This window comes from Pelodiscus sinensis, chromosome 15 (assembly GCF_049634645.1).
Source record: "Pelodiscus sinensis isolate JC-2024 chromosome 15, ASM4963464v1, whole genome shotgun sequence".
In the NCBI taxonomy this organism is placed as follows: Eukaryota; Metazoa; Chordata; order Testudines; family Trionychidae; genus Pelodiscus; species Pelodiscus sinensis.
In genome coordinates, this window is record NC_134725.1 from 8,175,113 (window position 1) to 8,199,693 (window position 24,581).

Consider the following 24,581-nt stretch of genomic DNA (forward strand, 5'->3'; position numbering starts at 1 on the left):
AGAGGAATCTGGCTACTCCCTGCTTCGGTAGACTGAAGTCATAGAGTTCTTCGGAAGTCATGGATTCCATGATTTCCACAACCTCCATGACAAAGTTGTAGCCTTAATTATATACAGAGACAAATTTTAAGGCACGTTGATCAGACAACATGTTTTTAGATTTAAGACTGCATGCATAAAAATGAAATTAACTAAAGTAAACAAGATTTCAATAAGGCAAAAACTTTATAGATGGTACCATTTATACTGGGCAAAGAAACACGATAAGCATTGGATGTTAGTGGAGCATCTGGGCACTAAAAATGATAGATACTAGGTTAGTTGTGTTTTGCTCATTAAAACTTCACAGATATTGATAAACCATCCAACCATTATCTTGCCACATTGCTAAAAAGGGATTTGGTGCTTTTCAGATGCCTAATGATTCAGCATGCTCCGTTTCTGAAATAACATATTAATGTGTAGGTGAGACCTAAACTGTGGGGCCCACCCAGGGCTGTTTGTTGACTTCGGTGGGAGTAGGATTGGGCTCTGGTGGTTATTACAATACTGAGATTCACCAGGCTAGCATGAAACAACTTCTGTAATACTGTTCTGGTTACCCAGAATTCAACCACACAGGTCCCTTAAAGAAGCCCAGTCTTTGGCATCGATCTAGACACCCAAGCCAAGTAAAGTTCTACCAATCCTAAAGGATCAGACATATGACCCAGGTCAATGAATATTTGAGATCTCACCCCGAAAAACATGCATACATCCAATTTTATTAATCAATCTAATATTTATTTAAAAAGAAATGAGAGTATTGGTTGCAAGAGATCAGAATGCATAGAGACACTTATACAGTTCTGAGTTCTGATTCATAGGAGAGATGTCGAGTTTTGTACAGTAGTTGCAAGGCGTTTTTACAGAATGAGTCCATAGGTTATAGTCAGGGCCAGATTAAGAAAGGGGTATTCTACCGCCCTCCCAGCCCAGGCAGCCCAGCCCCTTCCCAAACCCTAAAACCTTCTCCAACCTTACTCCCCAACCTGAGCTCCCTCTTACACCCAAACTCCTGCCCAGACACCACATCCCCACCCCAGTCTCCTGCTGTGAGTCTCCACCCATCCTCCCGATCCCTTGACCACAGCATAGAGCCCCTTGTACTCCAAATGCCTCACCTCTAGCCTCATTCCAGAGTCCACACCCACTCCCGCACCTTCTTGCCTCTGTGACGGCGCGTTGGGGGTCCCCCGTCTTCTGCACCCCGAAATGGCACAAACAGACTCCACCAGCCAGTGGAATCAATGATGTAGATATTGGGATAGACAGTACGCTTATTAAGTTTGCAGATGATACCAAACTGGGTGGGGTTGCGACTTCTTTGGAGGATAGGGACATAATTCAGAATGACCTTAGCAAGTTAGAGAAATGGTCGGAGGTAAACAGGATGAGGTTTAATAAAGAGAAATGCAAAGTGCTCCACTTAGGAAGGAACAATCAGTTCCATACATACAAGATGGGAAGCGACTGTCTAGGAAGGAGCATGGCGGAAAGGGATCTAGGGGTCATAGTGGACCACAAGTTGAATATGAGTCAACAGTGTGATGCTGTTGCAAAAAAAGCAAATATGATTCTAGGTTGTATCAACAGGTGTGTTGTAAGCAAAACTCGTGAAGTCATTCTGCCGCTCTACTCTGCACTAGTTAGGCCTCAGCTGGAGTACTGTGTCCAGTTCTGGGCGCCACATTTCAAGAAAGATGTGGAGAAATTGGAAAGGGTACAGAGAAGAGCGACAAGAATGATTAAAGGTTTAGAGAACATGACCTATGAAGCCAGGCTTCATGAACTGGGCTTGTTTAGTTTGGAAAAAAGAAGATTAAGGGGGGACATGATAGCGGCTTTCAAATATCTAAAAGGGTGTCACAAGGAGGAAGGAGAAAATTTGTTCCTCTTGGTTTCTGAGGACAGGACAAGGAGTAATGGGCTTAAAGTGCAGCAGGGGAGGTTTAGATTGGACATTAGGAAAAAATTCCTAACTGTCAGGGTGGTCAAATATTGGAATAAATTGCCAAGGGAGGTGGTGGAATCTCCCTCTCTGGAGATATTTAAGAACAGGTTAGATAGACATCTGTCAGGGATGGTGTAGACGGAGCTTGATCCTGCCTTGAGGGCGGGGGGCTGGACTCGATGACCTCTCGAGGTCCCTTCCAGTCCTATGATTCTATGATTCTATGATTCTATGGTTTATTGCTTCTCCACGATACAGCATAGCACAGATGTAATCTGCTTACAGGAACTGGGGCTAAGAGGCCTCAGTGCCCCGTTGAGATGGGGCGATCCCAGCCCCCTCCCCAGTTCCTTCTTCCCTGCTTTCCAGCCAGGAACTAACTCCACCTCTCCAAGCCCTGCCCCAGCCAGGGCAGCATTCCACCTCCCTTTGTTTCTCCCCATGGGGGGTTGGTTCAACCGGTATGGAGTCACCTTTGCATAATAAGGTTTTCCCTGCTGGGTCTTGCTCCAGACAGAAGAGGTCACCACAGCCCAGCAAGTACCCCCACTACGTCACAGCCTCTATCCACAACCTTCTCCTGCACAGAGCCCCTCATTTTTGGCCCCATCCTAGAGTTTAGGAGGCCCCACAAAATTTAGTAGCTCTGGGCTCACAGAAGAGTTAAACCAGCTCTGGTTATAGTCCAGTGTCCAAGTACAAACAGATGAACATCATACCTAATGGACTGAAGGTGAAGAACCCACTCCAATCTACATACCCTACAGTCTACAGCCAGAGATTATGCCACACTCTCTCAGAGAAACTGAGGAACCAGTTAATCAGCTTACTGTGCAACAAACAAAAGAAAATCAAGGAGGAGCTCTCAACATTAGAGACACTCATAAAAAAACTAAGCTTCCACATATACTTCCTCTTGGCTGGACTTTACAGCAAGCCACCTACAATGCTCACTTCACCTCCCTTCAGAGGAAAAAGGACAATAAACTATCCAAACTCCTACACGCCTCTGGATATTTCAAGTATGGGTGGGCCCTACTTCATGCCTTCTGAAGGGGCGGGGTCTTGGGTGGAAGGGGCAAGGCCTATGGCAGTCAGTCCTTAGCACTACACAAAGCATGGTGCTGGGCCCCCCTCCAGCCCTCAAAGCCACATAGAGTGCCTGGCAGGACACTGTGGTGCTCTGGGGGCAATTCAAAGGGGCAGTGGTAGTGGCCAGGAGCTCCGGGTCATTTTGAAATGCCAGTCCCTGGGGCAGTTACCCCCTTAACCTGCCCAGGGTGGACCTGGTCAGTATAATGCCAGCATCAGGCTTCATCTAACTTGTATGTCTTGGATTTGTACTGGAAATGCTACTGAAAGGCCAAAATCCCAATAATATGTATGTAAGATCTTGACCACAGTTTCTGTTAAAAATCGTTCACATATGCCCAAACTGGATGGGCCTGGTCTGAACCTGAGGTCTAGCTAACAATGAACAAAACATGGCTAAAAGTGTAACAGAGATAAGCAAAGACAGGCCTTGTTTGTACAACTAGATATGAAACAAGTTGAGACAGCATAACCGCAGGTGCAGGGCTGTAGTTGGGGCCTTACTGTGAACTATAGACACATAACTCTTTGAGAGTGGCCTCAAAAGTCTTCCTTACAAGTTCAGGAGGAGATAGCAGTGTATCCTCCCCAAATACCAGCCAGCATTCAGGGAGGGGAGACAGGCAACATGCCAACTTGAGTAAAAATATCTGTCCCTCACAGATGCCAGTCCAGTCGAAAGGGGTGTGATCGATATACAAATTGCCAGTGCTGTGTATTGTTTACTTTTCTCTTTGTTTTAAGACCACAAAGGGATGTATCTGCAAGCAAATCTATTTAAGAGATGCCACTCATCATTTTTATAAACCTGAAATCAGGATTTAATCTGCTTGCTGCAAAATGACACACAAGTCAGAACACCTGTTTATTAGCATACATGTAAACCTTAGTCTGTCGGCTTATTGAGCTAATTTTGTCTTGCTGCTAGAACCTGTCCAGGGGATCAGGAACTCCCACCCCATCACTTCTCTCTGCCCATTGGCACCCTATATAATCTATAGTAAGCCATTGTTTGGCAGCCTCACTGAGCCTGACAAACTAAGTGACACTCCGCCAGGGCTGTGTGTAATAAACCCTCATGCTTGGATCTACCTGGTGTCGAACTTCTATTCCTTCATCTGCCAGCTCTTTTCCTCAAGCATCAGTAATGGGCACTGTTTGCATCAGGCCCTAGCCAAAAAATCCGTGAGAGAAGGTTTTCATATGTTACAGAGTGTCACTTCTGATCTGGGGGTTGGGGATCATCAGTGCTTTAAATCACAAGCATCCTTTCAGGAAGTGGCTGCTGGTGGCACAGATCAGCAATGACCCATCTTTGTGAATGTGCATCCTCACTAACATGGCCTGGTGTGTCAGTGGGACATGGCTGCATGCATACCCAGTAACACTGTCGGCATCTGATCTGACCTTCCCCTCTGTAACTTGGTCTTGACTCTGTAACTGTCCCGTTTGCTACAGATCTGCTTCCTTTTTTTGTTAGACAGGAGAAAGCTTCATGCTGCACCAGTAGTGCGAACGTTCCGACTGCGCCCTTTCTACTTTCTGGTGGCTACAGGCGGGGGATATGTGGGATACACACAATATGAGAAGTACAGGGTGGAGCAGCTGGAGAAAATGGGCATTGAGGCACCAATCAAGATTGCAAGTGAATGGGAGGTAAGATCTTTGTGATGGGCTTGTACCACACTCCACGTTTCGCTACACTTTTCCGCTCCCTTTCAACAAGGAAGAAATCGGATTGTGTTCTGTTGCCAGAATTGACAGAATACATAAAGGGCTTTTCTTTATCTCTCACTCCTGCCTGTAAACCCGATGTAATGACATGTTATAAACTGCAGGTGTCTCTTAACTACAGTCAACATATTTCCTGCACCAGTGGCTGTAAAGGATGCAGTTTGTCAGTTTCTTTTTTAAATTGTGCATTAGGGATAAAATTAAGAGATGATTGATGGGCATAGAAGAGCATAAGGTGTGGGGTTTGCAGTAATTCTGGAGGAACTTCCATTCTTCAATTTTTGTACTAAGTAGAAGAGATGTTCTCATGCTTCAGCCTTTGAACAGTCAATCTTACAATGATCATAAGTTGGTAGCATATCTGAAGATTTAATGTGCTTTCAAAATTTCCTAACTCTTGTGTATCGAATTGGAATCCAGCATAAAAGCTGCCCAAAGCCATCCCTGGCTATTTTTGTATTAAAGCAGGAAATAGTCAGTTACATATCTTGTAGTAGGAACAAAAAACAGGACTATGTAGCACTTTAAAGACTAACAAGATGGTTTATTAGGTGATGAGCTTTCGTGGGCCAAAGTGGGTCTGGCCCACGAAAGCTCATCACCTAATAAGCCATCTTGTTAGTCTTTAAAGTGCTATATAGTCCTGTTTTTTGTTCCAGCTACACCAGACTAACACGGCTACATTTCTATCACTATTCTATATGTTGTAGTAGTAGCATTCTGTGGTTGCATATATGAGCATTGAAAAACATACTGTGATGAGTTTGCTATCCTGCGCCACTTTGTTTACTTGCTAATGGCTTTTCCAAAACGGGCCCTTGGCCCACTGTGAGGAATACTACTCTAACTCCTAAACCTAGGTATGGTTGTATTCTCAGTTCTGCCACTGACTTGAAGTATGATCTTTGTCAAGTTACATCATCTCTCTGTTCATTTCTTCCTCTTTGAATGTATGGGTAATTCTTGTTTCCCTCATTAGAAAGTTGAGGTTGAATTAATATTTGTGAAAAGCTTTAGGATCCTTGCATATGGAATGTACCATGACAATGCAAACATGATTACTATTCAGAATGAATATGAAATCTTATCTAAATTTCTTGTGAACACCTGCTGAGAACTCTTTCCCACAGAACAATATCTTTTAATCTCTAGTGATTCTAGATCATCCACACAGGTGGTTCCTTCTCTACTCTTCAGGATTATCATGGTGTTTTTATACCAGTGGTCCCCAACCTTTAGAGGCTCCCGGGCGCCTAGGGGCGGGGCCACTCACGCGCTGGGCGCCCGGGGGCAGGGCCGCATGTCCTGGGGCATGCCAGGGGCGGGGATGTTCCCCAGGGCCGGGGCCGCCCAAGCGCCTTGTGCCTTGCGCCCGCATGTGCCCCGGGGCTGAGGCCGCCCGAGCGCTGCGCACCAAGCGCCGGTGCGTGTCACGCGCCTGGAGCCGGCGCCTCCAGTGCGCCGCACGCCGCGGGCAGGGCCGCCCCAGGTTGTCAGTGGGCGCACACAAATGCCCCGGCGGGCGCCATGGCGCCCGTGGGCACCGCGTTGGGGACCACTGCTTTATACGTTGTTGTGGGACTGAAGTATTAATATCAGGTGCATGGACATGTTCTGTAGTAACCTAAATGATCCATTTGTAGCAAAAATCTGAGAAAAATTACACAAACCTATATAGCTGGCATATCATGTACAGAATGTTAAAAGCATTATACAGTTCCACGCTGACCTGTTTAGAATACCTGTATTAGGTTTGTTTTGTTGCAAAACATATGCCGTTTCTGAAAATGAGGAATTGATACCAGTGTCTGACATACTCCTCTGCATCAGTCTAACCTGTATCATCCATCTTTTCCTCGTCTTTTCTGAGTGCTTAGTCAGTTGGTGTGGTGGTTTTCTGTTTTGGGCATATGTACTTTAGAGACTAGACTGGAATCTTTACACTGACTTTTACCTGGGACCCAAGTTAGATTTGATCCAAAGAATCCAGATGTTAACACTTTGGATTGTAACAGTTTGTGAGGAATTTATCTGCAGTTCTGTCCTCCATGCTTTCCTTTCCAACCTGCTTGAGTTTATTTAGAATAGGACTAGTAAAAGATTTTGTGGCTTTACATACCATAAATGAGACTTGTACGTTTCTGTGGGGTAGTTGTATGTAAAAGGACACTGTTTGAACTGTTTTTCATAGATTTAAAAAACATATTGTTGAGAACCCACTGGAAATGTGAAATTGGAACAATTCCATACCTGAGCTGTTTTTCTTCCATTGTGTTAATACATGGGCCTGGGGTTTGGGGGGTTGCTGTTAAGTTCTGACCTTCAAACATAGATTTAGCTTTAGATAAGACTAGTACTAAAGGATTTATTTGTGTAGGGGAGGAATCGCATAAAGAGTTTGACATGTAAGCAGGATTCCAGGTGAGTAGGTACATGCACGCACAGAGAGCAAGCACAAGTTTTCCCACTCCCTTTCAGATACCTACTTTTTTCGCTGATGCTTCATTGTATGTTTTCATGGAGTGGGGAGAAGAAGACTGCCAAATGGGAAAAATCTAGAGAGAGAAACATTTTCAGGCTTCAAAGAGAGTGTTACAATCAGTGGGGGGTTTAAAGAAAATAATAGCTATATTGTGCCTTGTGGTTTTGCATTATTGCCCTTCTGTGCATGTTTGATATCTTTGGAAGCTAACTTTGAAAGGGAGGAGAGGGGTATCTCTTTGTTTATAAAGCCAGGGAAAGGGCATATGCACAGCTTATAGAAAAAGCATGAATGAGAAAGTCATCTGAAGTTCTGTAGTACTGGACTGGGGAAAGAAGCTGTTGTGCATACTCTTCACTTCTGAACAGTATTGATTCCACAGGTCCTGGGTTGTGTGTTTGAAGAGACCTAAGTCAAAGTGTCCTATGTTGTATTCTTTGATAGTTCCATGTAGAAGGAGATTCTCTTCTGCGGGAATGACAGCTAAGTGAAGTAATATATTCAGGCCCAGCTAGTATAGAGGTAAAACCTAATCTCTATGTACATATTTGGCCCCCATAACCGTAACGTTTGCCCCTTCCAAGTATCTAAAAATAGTTCCTGTTTGTAGTATGGTCCATGGGCTGGCACCATGAAAAATAAAACTCCTTTTAAAAATATTAGATCTATATTTTTTCAGTTAAAAAATAAATCAGTAATTTTGGCACAAAAGCTAGCGACACGGTGATTTTTCTCACAAAGACAACAGCGTAAATGTATATTTATAGTCAGGTCCAAAAAGCATTTAAACATACAGGAGACTAAGTATGTAACTTAATGCTAAACACTTCATATCTGTGTCACCAGTATGTGCTGACATAAAATTCTAATAATAAAAGTATATTGAAGCAGTTATCTAATTTCAAGTATTACTATCATTTTTACTTCAAATACAATTATTTTTATCTTCCTTCGATATATAGGTTTCCACTGTGGAAGACTCACTTGATAACTTAACATTACTTTTTTTTTTTTTTTTTTTTGCTGTGTACAAGGTGAATCCATTGATCAACGTAAGAAAATAAATACCTTCCTAAAATTATTAATGTTTGCTAGAATGACACATTTTGATTTCTAAATTTAGTTGTTTTAATTCTCATATGGAAATCTTCTCCTTGAAGTGATGTGTGTTTTAGGTGGTAACTGGCGAGATGCTGATATGGAAGGGAAGTGTTTTGGGTGGTGATCTGACCAGATGCTTATTACAAGTGCTAGATTCTGTGAAAACATACAGGTAGATGTGGTCTCTCCTAAAATAGTTTGGTGCTAAATTCTGTTCTGCAAAAAAATAAGCTATAATTTGTGCCTCAATGATTATGTCTACTTGAACTCTTTTAGCATATAATGTCATGTCATGTAATATAATATGTCAATATTGATTTGTTTTGATCAACAAAAAAGTAGAGTTGGAATATCAAAAAATGAAACTGGTTAGAAGCATTCTCTTCCCTCTGCCTCTCATGTATGTCTTGAAAATGTTCATGAAGGATGTCTGATTAACATTTGCCTCTGAACACAAATGCTTAAATATTGTTTTCAAAAGTTTGTCGTCGTCTTGTGATTATCTTTCTTCCAGACACTAAATCAGTCTTGATTGAAAGACCTGTATGCCATAGGTAGTTTTTTCAAAGTTGAAATTTTGCATATCTCGTTTGTTTTCTCACCAATGATGTTGCACATCGTTGAAGCTAGGACAGTCATTCTCAGTAACTGGTTCTCATGCATTAGTGCCGTGCTGGTCTCTTGAAGACGTCACTGCAGGAAAGTTAATATGCTATTTTTCAATGACTTTTTTAAAATCATCACAGTGTTCCTATTTATATTTGTTTATAACATCTTTGTGAGGGAGAGGAAGGACTGAAACAATATTTAACTTAATTTGAGCCTTACATTTTTCATGCATTGCCACCATTTATGACAGAAGGGCAGGGAACCAATTCACTCACTAGTTAGCATGTCTTTTGCTGTGATTACTAAAGGGGATTAGCTTTCATTTAATTAGATGAGGCAATGCAGAGAGTATGAATGAAATAGGTAGAGATTTATCATATAGGTGGAAAAAGGAATTTGAGGCAGTAAGCGCAAATCTATCTGGGAACATTTCCTGGCCAAGGCCTCTTGTGTGCTCAGCATCCTGGATATATGGTATCCAGGAGCAATTCCACTGTCTTCCTTCTCAGTAGATACTATGGCATTGTTGATATACAGATAGTATAATTTGCACAGGGAAACCTTGGCCAAAGAGTGGGTTTGGGTAAATAGTGTGAGGAGATGGGTAGAGTTTAAATAGAGGAGATTCCTTACTGTTGTCCTTTATTTGCTTCCTCTGTTCTTATCTAATTTCTTTTGCAATACTATTTTTTTGCAATACTGTTTTTGTGAAACGGGGTCTGGAGTGACTGCCATAATAAGATCAGCTCAACCAAGACTCAGCTTTAGCGAGACCACAGTGAACCTTAGGGCATGGCACTAGATTATAGTTACATCTGGTATCATATGTGGCAAAGAGTAGAGTGACAGTCGCCACATTTAGGGGTAAGCTTAGCATCACAGCCCAGTATCAGAGGGGTAGCCGTGTTAGTCTGAATCTGCAAAAGCGACGAGGAGTCCTGTGGCACCTTATAGACTAACTGAAGTGTAAGAGCATAAGCTTTCATGGTCATGCATCTGACGAAGTGGGTCTTTGCCCACGAAAGCTTATGCTCCTACACTTCAGTTAGTCTATAAGGTGCCACAGGACTCCTCGCCACCATCACAGCCTAGGACTTTTAAAAGTGCTTAAAGTTAGATCCCTGAATCCGTGCTTAGGGACCTGTTTTACTTACAAAAATGGTGAGCGCCATTATTTCCTGCTGAGGTGGATGGGTAGCAGAGGGTCAGTTCTAGGTAGCTGCTTGTGGACCAGTGTGGAAGCATTAGTACCATTTCTGTAAGGCAGCACATGCGGTGTTCTGTGGTGGGAGATACTGAATCAGAGACCAGGGTGTCTCAAGAAAGAATCCATGAAAAATCTTCCGCCTGTGTTAGTTCATATCCTGGCTCTTCTACTTGTGAAGAGTGAAATCCTATCCCTAGACCAGCTGGCCTGTTATATTTCATACTTTCTCCTCTGCTTGAGTGCTATATGGGCAGATGTCTAATTACAGAAAAAAATCTTTGATTTGATTTCTTATTAGTGTTATTCAGAAAGTTCAAATTTCAAGGGAGGGGGAAAGGAATGATGAGGTAACGTGGCAAACATTTTGCCTGTAATTTCCCCTGCATTTTTCAGGTAGTCCTGAAAGTTGTAGAGTTCAGTGTCATGTTCAGACTATGTTTTCAGATGGATCGTTTTTGCTATAGTGTCTCTTCCATGGCACAAGATCCTTTCTGTTGAAATGTGTGTAATTGGGATTATGGAGCAATCTATCTGAATGTTCTGACAGGTCTTATAATATTGTATGCACTCTTTGACGTGGGACATCAGCATTTCTGGTAACATGTCAGGAAACAGCAACAAAATATACAAACTGGATCATTTGACATGCATGCTGTCTGTTGTCCAACTGGTATGAAATGTAATCCCTGATCTGGAGAATTGCTCAGTAGTTAGCTATTTCTGGTGCTTTGTCCACTGTAAATTTTGAATTTTGCAAGTAATATGGTTGCTTGGAAGTTCCATGATCAACAGACATTACAGTCAGAAACTTTCTCTGGTGTTCAGATTAAACTGTCTTAATATGTTTTCAGGTGGTAATTTGGTAGCATAGTATCCGGGCCTCTGTTATGAAACAAGCCCCTGGTATGAGTCTGCCGTTTTGTAAATGTGGTGCTAGGAAGCCATCATCTACGGGAACTGAGCGACAGTGTTGTCATGTGTCTTATCCCCCTCCTGTTTAGTTTCCTTTCAGTTTTTCCTGCCTTGTCTCCTCCTCTTAAAGGGGAAAAAGACAGGCAGGGGCTTTGTGAGAATGCAAATACTGTTGATGATATTGGGACGCCCTTAACAGTTCCCACCCTGAAGTCTGAATGGCTGAAACATGAGCTGGACAGGAGGACCAGCTGCTTAAGGCTGCTTCTTAAAGCAAAGAGCAGGTCTGGTCTAGTAGACAGACTGTGAACCAGCCATTGGGGATCTGAAAAGCTGTTCTCCGGGAACTTGCCCTCTGAATGTTTTAGAGGCTCATTTTGGCTGTCAACTAACAGCAACAGGTGAAATACATACACCTACTGTGTGGACGGGGAAAAGGTTAATTGATTATAGTGAAATGTATTTTTTCCTGCTGAGGGGTGTTGGCTATATTTACTGTCTATGATCTAAACTGTTAGAAACTGTATATGAGATGATTGATCTGTGGCTTGTTTGATATAAGAGGAGGAATACAACTCAGAAATCCTGATAAAGTGAACTTTTTTGGGGAAGGGAGGCACTATGAGTGAGTACTTTTAAAAGTATAGAAAGATGTATAGGCAGCTGAATTATTACTTTCTATGGGGGGATGGTAGGGTGACAAAACAAATTAACCCTCTCTCTTATTTCTATGTCTTGCAGCTTGCATAGACAGTTTTCTTTGTCTAGCAGAGTGCTGGTCTGGTCAGATTGAATGTCTCTCCAGAAGGCGGGGAGGTATGGGAGATATAGTGACTGCTGAGTGCAGGATGATCATGATTGGGCTTTGGTGTCCTTTTGGGTTTAGTGGTGGGTCTCTCAGACTCATTCTGCTCTCCACAAGAAGCCATCCAGCCAAAAACAAAACTGTCTTAAGTTTTGCATACTTGCTGGGCTTGTTCTGTTGAAGAGAGTATTAAACTTCATGCATGCAGCTCTCTGCAGTATAGCAGACTCCTACTTAACATCCAGTTTCACCGCCAGGAAATAGGAGGAGTAGTGTAGAACCAGAAGGTCTCAAACAACTGATCTTAGAAACAGGACCATGGCTTGGAGCTAATGGGGTGGGAACATGGACACATTAGGGCATGATTTCTGCAGGGCAGGGATGAGGGTTTTTTTTTTCTCTTGGCTCAACAGTGTTCCACGCATGTTAGGAACACTTATGTCAGTTACTTTCCATTGTTTTGTTCCTTTGTCTTAGAAAGTATTTGAAAAACAAAACAAAAAACTCAGATCAATGTCACATTTCAATAGATTAAAAACAAGAAGTCTGTGAAGGAACTGAAACAAACTTCATTCAAAATCAGCCTCTGTAGCTGCCAGGAGTTATTCAGCGAAGGTAAGCATTTTTAGATTTCCAAATATAGATGGGAGAGGCCTAACTTTTAAAGAGCACCAATTCTGTAGTCACTTTCTTCTTGGGTTTTTAGGCTAGATGAAAAAGGAATTGATGCAGTTCTGCTGATCTGAGTAACTGGTGCTGACAGAGTTAATAGTCCCTTTGTTGAAAATAGCCCCAGCCCCCAGTCTGAAGTATTTGTTCATTTAGGATTGTATGTAGGTCTCTGAATTGTATGTGAGGCCTCACGGCTTTCTTTAAGTTTCCAGCTCAGGATTTTAGGGCGCTTAACAGAGAATTTATTTTTAGTAGAAAGATCTAAAGCAATCATTCCTTTCTCCTTAGGCTTCCATTTTAGATATCTGTATTCTACATGGGAATTGGCTTTATGAACATCTTAGGTAAAACACATTTTATCAGATATGAAATATGCTCATATAGAACCGTAGCGATAATTATATTACAAAATATTTAGAGTGCCATAAATGTACATGTTGCTTTAAGACAGGAGATAAGACCTGTTTTGCCCCCAAAAGGAGAAAAAGGATTGTTTACCAAAAGCTTTATGCAGTCTTCAAAGCTGAATAAACTAATGCTTTATGGCCACTCTAAAAAGCTGATTTCTTTCTCTGTTTGTTGAGAAGTGCAAATATCAATTTAAAGGAAACTAATTATGCAAATCTTTCTCTTAGTAGGGGGAATCCCAGGAAGCATGCTTGAGATAAAAAAATGGGGGAGAGAATCCTAAAAACTAGAGATGGAAAAAGACAGGACAGGGCATCTAGCACATTTTGCAGTCAATGCCTAGATACTCACAAAGAGAGGTAAGGTTTATATACCTGCCAGCAGAAATCTGGGGAGTGAAATACACAGCATTAAAAATCGAGTACTTCAACAGCCAATCTACGGCGTTTTCACAAATGCCCCAAAGCACTGCTTTGTTAGCTCTTAGAATAGCAGGATTCCTGATTGGGCTATTGAGGAAATCATTTGTTTCTCCTGCTGGATTTCCCCAGAATAATAAAGTGATGAGGAAGGGACAGAGATGATAATATTTTGTGCATGTAAGTTTAAACAGAAGATTGTGACTGTGGCCAGGGAAAGTAATGAAACTATTGATGCCTGTCACTAAGAGCAAGTCTCTTCTTTATTAGTGTGATGGGGGTGTTGAAATACAGTAGCCATGCCTTGGTTGCTTGGTTCTTTCTTTTGTCCTGTGTGTATGGCATACACTTAACCATGCAGCTTTTGCCAACAGTTTGTTAAATCAAACCATAGATTTTAAATGGCAAAATTGTTAACAAGCGAGGAAAGTGGGAAGAGGAGAGGCTGCTAGCACCCAAACTAGATAATTCTAACCCAGCCCTGGGTGCTCAAGTTGTTTCCATTTAACATATAGTTGAGTGTTTAATCCGGCCACTGATTCCTGTAAAACTCCAGGCTTAGTGTTTTTGGAGTCCTGAGGGAAAGGCTTGGGGAAATAATGAGAAGACAAGTAATTAAATGGGGTCGCTGGATTTGATGCTTACACGAGCTGATGGAGCAGAGCGGAGTTGCATAGCTAACAGATTGGCTGTTTGTTGTTAGACAATTCTCCTTGGGAGGTTTACAGTGCAGATGGTCATTACTTCCTTTATTCACTTAATAATGAATTCTGGATGAGTTCAAGGATGTGTGAGTGATTTGGGGTGTAGCCCCAGGCCCTCCATAGAGAAGAGCGTTAGACTCTGAGGGCCCATCAGGGAAGCTAGTAAGAGAGGCTTTGCAGCAGTATCCTGAGATGTGGGAGGAAGTCCAGGTGTAAATCTGTCACGTTCATCTTTCAGCTGCGCGAGGGGGATTCAGTGATTGATGCCCAGTCTTGTCAGGCCAGTTCCTTCCTTTACCCTTTATGGAGAGAGTAGGGTTGGCATCGTCCAGGATTCAGTAATTTCTTCTTTCTTTCATTGCCCACATCTTCAGATTCTGAGCAGCGAAAGGCTCCTGTATCCATAAACCCTCCTGTACAGTAGCTGCTGGCATGGCAGCTTGCCATGTATGTTTGTATGTCAGTATTTAAGCGGGTCTCAGCCAAGGGGAGAGGCAGGCTCTTATCCATGGGTAATAAGTCAGGTATTTGTGACCTAATGAGTATAATGGGGTCAGTAGAACAGAACCTCAGAGAAATGTAAAGCTTCTTACTTAGCGATGACTTGCGTGTAGCTAGGGAGAAGTATGGCTTTTATAGCACTGAAATCCAGCTCTTTCTCTGGAAACTTAATCTAGGAAGGTATATCTGTCTTGCCATGATTTTTACCCCAAAGGGCAGGTAGACCTCACCACATGGTCCCTTTCCATCAACTTTATATGGATTTGCAATCGCATCAGCATTAAACAATGGAATTATATTTTCAGTGTTTGTTCATTTCTGCGCTTGCATCTGGCTGTTTAATTCACTCCGTTCTTTTTTAAAGTCGTGGAGACAAACCCCTGCCTTGATCTAGGGTGTGTTAAGTTCTTTGAAAAGAAAGAGGTGATTGGGCTGCTAGATTGTTCTGAAATGTATATTTACCTCACCTACTTTTGAAGGGAGAGTACAATAAATGGTGAGTGAAGATGAAATTACTGTTTTCTCTGGCCTTTCCCTCATCCATGGCAAATGAGAAGAGGGGGTGGGGTCCTTTGGAGAACTAGGTTAGCTTCACAACAAAGTGGAAACCGCTATGCAGGTTCCTTGTCTGTAGGAGTCCCTGCATGTCTGGAATGTGAGGAGGAGGAGGAGGAGATATGGTTTGTTAGGCAGCTCTGGCTCATCTCTTGGCCTGACCAGAAATACAGAGATGTATTTTTCCCTTGTCTCACATACTGGAACTTGCATGTGTGCTGAGTATTTCCTGTGATCTTGATGGTGAAAATAGCGTCTGCTGTGGCTGACGTGTTTTTAAAGGGACACTGTTATTTTTAAATCCCATTTACGTTGAAAACTTTCACCTGTTGTTAGTATTAGTAGCTCCTAACATTCTTGTCTGTGAAAATATCCAGCTATTTTCCCTTTTTTTTCTTTGTGAATTTTGACACTGTTTCTTTCTACATAATCAATTTCCACTGTTTGGGTATATCACACAGCAACAGGAGAGAGAGAAGCATTGTAAAACATAGGACATGATTATAAAACCATAAAAACTGTCAGAGGAACACAGGAGGGGAAAATAGATAGGCGCATAGAGCCCTGAACTACTTTTAACTCTGTTAGAACTAATAAGAGTTCAATTTTCTAGTGGCTTTTTAATGTACAGTTATAAAAAAAATCATTCTATGCATGAATCTTGTAACAAACCCATGATAAAGAACTGGTTTCTGATAAGCTTCTATTAAATGAATTTCTTCCTGAAAGATGTTCTCGGGCTGGCATTAAATGTATTTCCAAATGTTGCCATCTGTCCTTTCCTCCCCCACATTTTCTCTCTACCCTCAGCACAATATATAAGCTCCTGTCCAAACTTGGGTTAATGCAGCAAAGTCTTTAATGATCACTCCACATCACATGTGGGACTAGTAGGGTGGGCATGCTTTGGAGATACTTAACTGATGTCTACCTAAGGTTTCACATAAAACATTAGTGTTTAACCATGTTGCTTAAATATTGAAACACAATGTTTCTGGTATTGAACTTGACACAGAAGTCAGGTATAAGTTCAGTTCTGTTCTCTGGCTCCTCATTCCTATTGCTGCCAGTTTCCCTCTTTAACAGAACACGTGAAGCCAGGAGACATAGGAGCATCAGTTTTTAGTCAACAGCTTTCAGGTATTATTTATAGAATGGAAAAGAACTTCTCACCCTATGAATACTCTGAAAACTGTGCTGGGCAAAATGGGACGTGCAGCCTTCGTGGCTGCAAAAATCCATCTTGCCTCTGTAGTCCTACCAGTTTGGCTTCTGAGTCCTGCTGGATGTAAAAATTATTGAAGTGCTGTGCACTATATAAAGTATTGAACTTCTGCAGTGCCTGTTTCTCAACCTGGCACTGGAACATTTTTGTTTCATGGTAGGGATGTATCTCTGTAAAGGAATGTTCTTTCCCTTTTTCTGTCTTTGCCCGCTCCCTTGCTGGACAATGTGGGATGGAAAGGGTGTTCCCGAGATGGGTGTTGATCTCTGACTGGGTTGCATAAGAAAGATACTCCCGCCCTTTCCTCTTCTCTGTTCCCAGAGCTGGACAGTGTGGGAAGCAAAAGGTTTTCTTGCAGAGTGAATGCCTACATACCCATCTGGTCGCTCAGTAGCCTGGAACTGATCTAGCTGCAGTTACTGCAGTGCAGAATTGAAGCTATGAGTTATTTCCCTCCTCGTCTCCGCCATCGCTCCTCCTCCTCCTCCCAGCCTCGCATTCAGGCTAGCTCTTGGGATAACTGTGCAAGGCCAGCAGGCTGCAGATCTGATAATAGTGCATTCATTCCCAGCAGCCTGAGACTGCAGGGTGTTCGTCTGGGAGTGGAGCTTCGATGGCCACCTTGGCTAGAGGGGAGCAGGGGCTGCTTGGAGGCAGAGGTTGCTTTTGTTGCGCACAAAGCTGCTGTTGCAGAGGGATGCTGATGTGTGACACAATGCCTGTTTGTTTGCAATAGCTGGGATCCTCGTAGCCGAGTTGCAAGTGGGGAAGAGACAGAGAGGGAAGCCGGAGAAAAACCAGCAGGGAAATTAGGAGCTGTGACGTCGTGTCCTCCCTTCCGTGCCGAAGCGAGCAAGGGAAGGGGAGGTAGAGGAAAAAAAAAGAGAGAGAGACTGAGACTGAGACTTGCGACCACCGCCATCCTGATGATGTGTCAGTCAAACACCCTGCAGGGACCAGATCTGCACACAGGGAAATGGTGAGATGCTGTAAAGATTTGTCTAACTCTGCTCCTTCTTGCTACAACCTCCGCAAAGTTATTCATGTCCGAAGGCTACGTTCAGGGAACAGCGGCAGCTGTGCCGGGGAGCAGCACCCTCCGCTGGAGAGTCCAGGTCCAGCTGGCTCTGCCAGGGACACACCAAATAGGAGGGCCCGCTTCAGGTACAGTTCAGTGTTTTCTGCTTTGCAGGATGGCGGCCAAAGGGAGAGATGAGACAGGGAGGGTAGGTGAGCAGCTGGAATGCCTGCCATCTGCAAATCCTTTGTCTGCCCTAATTACTATAAATCTCCTTTTGTGCTGAATTGGTGAGGGAGGAGTTTCTGTTGTACAACAAGAGAAATGACAAGGTTCCCTTTCTCTTCCGGTCCTCCCTCTAATCAATGCGGGAGCAAAAAAATCTAGAAGGGGATTCCTCTAACACCAGGCCAAGGCGGTGGGAAGGAAGGGGGTTTTACAGCAAGCTACCAGGATGCAGCTCTGCAGGGATTGGTTCGTAATCCTCTGCAGTGAAGGGAGGGAGAAAGTAATGGGAGGGAAGGAGTAGTACTTTGTCCTCAAACTCTTGGAGAGGCCATTTCTCTGTTAGGCTCTTGGGCTCTAGCAGATGAGGATGAGAGGGAGGAGAAGTGGCAGGTGAGTTATCTCTTATTCCTGTGCTGTGCACTGGTCTCGCCTCATGCTGCGAAGGGCTGCTGTTATGCTACCGAGACAGTGCTTCAGCTACTCAGGTTTTCTGGCACTCCAGCAAACTGCCATTCTCTGGCTTTGGAGGAGATAATGTTAGCTTATGCTGTAAATCAGTGAGCCAAAGACACCACCTTCCGTCTGCCTGGTGACAGCTGCAGCTGCTCAGGTGATGTTTTAATTTTGGGCCCAAGTCCTGAAAAGGGAAATTGTCTCTTTCTAGTCTCCCACCTCCTTTCTCTCTCTTTCAAAGAGAACTGTAGAATGTGTTACAGCTCTTCAGTTTGTTCCATCCTGCCAGGGACAGGACTGCTCCTCTAAATAACTTGTAGTAGGAGCCTTCTCCTTCCAGTCTGCATGAATGTAATCATGCTCATCACTCTGGTGCCTTCAAAGATACAGGGAGAAGAATTGCTCCCCAGCAGTTACCACAGTACCAAACTGACGTGGATGTTTTGTCCTGGGTCAGGTGGACATTACCCTAATGATGTGACCCAGTTAATGAGGCCCGAAGTGTTCAATAGCTGGCCAAAAGGTACCCTGGGGAGACGAAAGAAGAAAGGAATTAGGAAAGTTTGCCCAGGGAAAACATAAGACCAGCCATACTGGGTCAGACCAAAGGTCCATCTAGCCCAGTATCCTGTCTGCTGACAGTGGCCAATGCCAGGTGCCCCAGAGGGAGGGAACACAACAGGGAATCCTCATGTGATCCCTCCCCTGTCACCCACCTCCAGACAAACAGGATAGGGACACCATTCCTACCCATCCTGGCTAATAGCCATTGATGAACCTAACCTCCAGGAATCTATTTAGCTCTTTTTTGAACCCTGTTAAAGTTCTGGCCTTCACCGCATCCTCTGGCAAGGAGTTCCACAGGTTGACTATGCACTGAGTGAAGAAAAACTTCCTTCTGTTTGTTTTAAACCTGCTGCCTATTAACAATAGGAGGGCTCAAACAGGGCATAAACAGCAGGAATTAGATATCTCATGGAAGCAAGAATGGGATGTGGAGATTATCCATGCTGAGTCACTCGTTCAGCTCTGGCCCAGTCAGGCAATAACCACAAATCATAGTACATTCGCCATCTGACATCATGGTATGTGAAATAAGTTTCTTCCTTTTTTGGACATCAGAAAAAAACCATGTGAACGCAGTTGCTTAAGAGGCCAAAGTTTGAATAGACCACAGTTTCTCACTACCCTGCTACACTAGTAGTATGTGTGATTTAGTTTTTATTTCATCTGTCTCAGACTGAGGTGCCCAATAAGTCATTAACACTTGAAAAGATAATTGCCTTTCGACTTCAGTTATGTTGCCAGTGCATACTAATGCCCCAATCCCACTTCTCTTTGTCCCTGAAGTGTTCAATAGCTGGCCAGAAAGGACCAACTGCTAGCGAGCCTGCTGCAAGAGTACCTCAGTTTGATTTCAGTGGCTCTTGTGATCCTGTATAGGGCATAGACACAATACGGTCAGTATGTCCAGCAGGGTACCATCTGTTGTTGACCACTTCTGCTGTCTTCTGCTTCTGGGGATCACTTAGAGACCAGGAAGTTCAGGTGTGGTTCCCTCTTGCGGGTGCTGCAGCTAAAGATAGGCAGGAGAGATAAGCAAGTGTATACACTTCCCTTTCCCTTAGCAGCAGCAAATTGTACTTATGTACTGCAGCTGCCTGTCCCAACAAATGAAAATCTAGATCAAGTCAGTTTCATCCCCCACCCTCACCCCTGCTGTTGCATGCAGAAACAGCACTGTGATGGAATTTCTGAAATTCGTGATTCCATAATGCCACTCCTGGTTGAAATTCTGGTGCCACATATCAAATTCATCATTGCCCTGGGTTTATGGCTGTTTCACTGGAGTATCATCTGTTCTTTCTGCAACACTTGCCTAACACTTTTGCCCTAAATGGGGATTTTATTCCTAGAATCCTAGATTGCTAGCTTTCAAAGCGCTCTGCGGTGCTGGTTCCTTTTAACTCTCCAAGAGCAGGAGAGTGAAGTGGTTACTTATCCTTCTGGTGTTTGGAAGACGTTCTTGGTTTTTCACCCTTTGGGTGTTCCGTAACTTACAATATATGTTACAGTGTTAGCTGGATGGACCAGTTGCGGCCTTGTTTTCACCTGTATCTCAGCCTTTGTCTAATGCAAAAAGTTTTGCTTTCAATTAATTTTGTAGTAGGCATGTATGATGGGAAGTCCTATGCCAATGAGCCCTAGCTAGGCTCTGGGCAGCTCATATTCATTTTCTTGGTGAACTGGCCTGGTGTTTTGGGGAAGGAGGAAGTTTGAACCAAAGTCAGGGAGCAGGGAGTTGCAGGATCTCTGTGTAAATAAAACTGACAGGCATTGAACAAATTCTGTCAGGAACTGTGCTTCTGGGGCTGAGCTGGCTGACCCTCTTGTGTGTGTATGTGATCCTACAGGTTGCAATTCCCCCAGCTGGCCCTGAGGCGGAGGTTGGGCCAGCTGAGCTGTATGTCTAGGCCTGCTCTGAAACTCCGTTCTTGGCCTTTGACTATTCTCTATTATCTTCTGCCTTTCGGTGCTCTTAAACCCTTGACCAGAGCGGGATGGAGGCCTGTGAGCAGGGTAAGTGTGAGCAGGTCTCTACTTGTAACAAGCCTGTGGGCAAATGTTCTATTACAATGGAGGACAGCTGCCGGGAGCAGGGTGGGAAGGTAGGAAGGGGAAGAGACTTATGTTAGAACTGAAGACAGCACAGTGCTGATCACTGGCACTAAAGCAGAACTGTGCAGTTCATGTCTTCCTCTCCCCCCAAGCGTGTGGGTTTTTTTGTTTGTTTGTTTGTTTGTGGTAAAGCTTTAGAGATGTATAATTCTCCTTTTAGAGGCCAGTGATGAATTTTTGGTAGCATAGAATTTGTGTATGACCCCTGAGAACCAAGTTTCCAACAAGGGGACTCAATAGAAAAGGTTGCATTCATTCCGACAGTAACACTCATAAATATCAGAACTAGGGCTAAGGCAGACGAAGTCTCTTCCCCATCCCTTTCCATAGCTATATTCCTGAGGTCTTTCCTCTGCTGCAGTTTTTGCATGAGACAGGTTGGCTGTTCAGTTTCTTCTTGGTTAACTAGAATCTTGTCTGCCCAAGGATGTACTAATGTGGATGCACCCGACTCAAATGATGAAATTTAGGAGGTTTTAGGACATGGACCTGCACACATCTGATTATGATGGGCAAACATCATCTAAACATTGCTCTTGCAAACTTGTACAAATGTGCTGCTCTTGAACGGATACCATTTCAACAGCTACACAAAAAACAGAGACTACTTGAAATCAGTTGCAAAAGTGAAATATGAATTCTCAGGCACTGCACCTGTCCCCAAGTTATCTTGCTGTTTTTTGTAGTTTTGCAGTCACGTTTTCCTATCTTTTTATAAAAAGAATCTCTTCTGTGGCTATGGGGAAAACCACACAAAGAAGTGAAACTGACTCTGTCCAAGGGCTATCCAATGTGGAAAATAAATACACAAGGGAAAAAAGCAATATTTCCCTGTAATTCTTCTATCATCGTGGTCTAAAGCAGGGGTGGGGAACCTAAGGCCGAGGGGCTAGATGCGGCCCCCAGATTGCTTGGATCAGGGTTCCTCCCCAGCATTCCTTCCTTTCCGCACTGGCACTCCCTCTCTCTTCCCTTCCCCCACCACCTTCCCCATTGGGACTGGAACACACCAAATCTACCAGCCTGGGCCTCACTTGTGTGCAGTCCCTGATCGATTTCTCTATGAGTCAGCATCCCCCCATACAAAAAAGGTTCCCCACCCATGGGAAAGTGTTGCCTATAACAATAGTTGGTTTCACAAGTTTCAGTCTGAAGTAAGATTTAGGTGGCAGTTTGTGTCTCTGCTTTTCAAATGGTTGAATTTTATTTGTAAGCATCATCCATAGCACAGTCAAAACTCAGAATGCTGGACTGGTCTGAGTGACGAGGTGAGTGAAATATCATCCATTTTCAGGTAAAATAAACTTGCTTATTAGAGCACACAGCTTGAAGAGCAGCTTTCAGGAGGTGTTTGTTCTTATTTATTGCTGCATGCTACAGGTCCTAACACAGAGAGATACCCTTTCTCTAAGGAAGGAAAGGAGAGAACCATTTTACTCGAGAGTTGGAAATAGGCAGCCACTCTGGTTCTGCAAACTTACTAGGGGTTTTCAGAAAACAGCGTCCTGTGTAAAACTTATTTCAGAGGGGTTCCAGTCTTCCTTTTTATCTTTGGGATTACAGCAATACCAAGTACCACGAACGGGCACATTTTTTGGAATGACCAAACAATAAGGCTTGGGGTACATACTGTTCTTGTACTGACAAAGCTATCATTTGGGGTGTGGGTTTTTTGTGTTTGTGTCCACTATAGTTATACATGGGTATGAGCCCTAGTATGGGCCGTTATGCCAGTAGAAATGTGCAATATGTAGACATAGTTTATTCCTCTTTATGGTACTGGTATAAATTGCACTGGTATAAGCACCATATAACTGCATCCATGCCAGAGGAGTTGTACTGCTGTAATTATACCAGCATACTTGAAAGCAGTATATCTTTCATGCGTAGACAAGGCCCTTTTTAATTCCAGAAATTGACTGGATTGGGAGAAGTCAGACAGACAGTTGGCATTTTAATGCAGACAGAAATATGCTGGGATGGTTCACAAAAATAAATATATTAGTAATGTTTCACTGCCTTCAGTTAGTGCTGGCTGTAATATAAAGTCCCAAATGCACTGCTTCTCTCTATACCACCTAGGAGCAATTAGCTCACCTATGAAGCTTCAGCATACATGGGGAAGAGGGTACATGAATTGTAGCATCTTCTGTGTTGCAGTTGGAATAATGGGTTTGTGTTTTTATTATTTGCCTTGCAGCAACAAAAACAACAGGAATTATGTTGGCAAAATGGATTTCTCTCTCTCTCTCTCTCTCTCAGAACAAAGGACACATCCAGTTTAATTGACTTTACTTTCACTATAGGGGTTTACATTAAGCTCTTTCTGGTACCCCACCCCTACACATCAGCATGAGGGGGCAGGGAGAATAAATTTCTGGGCTTGGTTTATTGAAGACTTCAGGGTACATGCATCCTTGGTGTAACCCCACTGAAGTGAATGGAGTCACAGTGGGAATGAATTGGACACTTCCATTTTGGGGGCAAATGGAAGAAGTGCTAAGAGCAGTGGAAAGAACAGGCTGTCATTCCTTCCTCTCTAGGTTTCTTTGTACAAATCTGTACCAACACGATTGCTTTCACGAGCCTGGGGTCGTTTGAACCAGGTTGACCTGCCCACCTGGCTTCGGAAGCCTGTGTACAGCCTATATATCTGGACATTTGGTGTGAACATGAAGGAAGCAGCTGTTGAAGATCTTCATCACTACAGAAACCTCAGCGAGTTCTTCCGCAGGAAGCTGAAACCTCAGTCCCGGCCAGTCTGCTGCTATCACAGTGTGGTGAGGAGGAGGGAAGGAGGGGTTTGCAATGTTAGTTTTTCTCCAGAGCAGGGGTGAAAGTAACTTAAGTTTCTTACTGGTACTGTCGTTTCGCACCCTCTGGGGGAGGCTCAGGGCAAGGGGGTGGGGTCTGTGATATGATGATACCTGTAAGAAATGTAAGTGTGGGGGCCTCAGGGCAGGGGGGGATGTGAGAGGGTAGCAGAAGTGAGGGCAGGAGCTTGGGGGTGAGGAGGAGCTCAATGAAGAGATGGGGGGTGCAGGAGTCAGGGTTGGGGATGTGGGGGGTTCAGGAGTCAGAGCATGAGAGCTAGAAGTGTTAAGGGCTTGGAGCAGGAGGGATATGTGAATGCAGGGCTCAGGGCAAGGAGCTGGGTGAGTGCGGGGGGTGGGGAGGATGGGCAAGGGTGCCTATGCAGGGCATTAGGGGGCTGTAGCCACACATACTGGGTCCCTGTTGCTTTTCTTGTCCTTGCACTATCATGGAAAGTGGGGTGCACAGCCTGCTGCCTTCCTCTCCCTCCTGGCTGCCCAGGGAAAGAGCAGAAGAGGAATGCATGCAGTCCTGCACTTTCACCTCCGTCTCTGATAGTCAGAAAAGGGACAAGAAAAGCAACAGGAACCCAGTATGTGCGGCTGCAGTCCCTCCCCACCCCCTCCCCCACCCCCATCCCACTCCCCTGAAATGATGGAGGGGAGGCTCAGTCCTGGGGCAGTCCCAAGGAGGGGGGTTGCATCCCCAAACAGCCCCTTTAACCTACCTGGCTGCCTGCTGCTAAGCACCGCAGCCTGCAGTAAGCCCTGGGAACTCAGCTGGGAAAAGCACTAAGTGCCCCAACTGGCCAGCTTCTTGCTGGAGCAGTGCATCAGAGCACACCAGCTTACTTTCATCTCTGCTCCACAAGAGCTACACATTGATGTGTAAATGCCCCCATACCTCCCTGGAGAGGTTATATAAAGGAGAAGAGAATAAATATGTGGAATTTGGGGGGTTCACATCATTA

General features: G+C 43.9%; 1 protein-coding gene across 3 annotated transcripts in view; it reads left to right on the forward strand.

The window, feature by feature from the left end:
* The window catches only part of PISD (phosphatidylserine decarboxylase), a 45,555-nt gene that overhangs the window by 14,429 nt on the left and 6,545 nt on the right, over nucleotides 1-24,581 (forward strand). The window contains exons 1-4 of one of the 3 annotated variants that reach the window (XM_075898032.1): nucleotides 10,936-11,531; nucleotides 17,156-17,398; nucleotides 20,533-20,698; nucleotides 23,341-23,577. In XM_075898032.1, coding sequence (XP_075754147.1) covers nucleotides 17,346-17,398; nucleotides 20,533-20,698; nucleotides 23,341-23,577 — 456 coding nt within the window. In that variant the 5' untranslated portion in view covers nucleotides 10,936-11,531; nucleotides 17,156-17,345. Of the gene's footprint in view, nucleotides 1-4,565; nucleotides 4,742-10,935; nucleotides 11,532-17,155; nucleotides 17,584-20,532; nucleotides 20,699-23,340; nucleotides 23,578-24,581 lie in introns of those variants that run through there. The other 2 variants (XM_075898030.1, XM_075898031.1) reach the window with 2 other exon arrangements.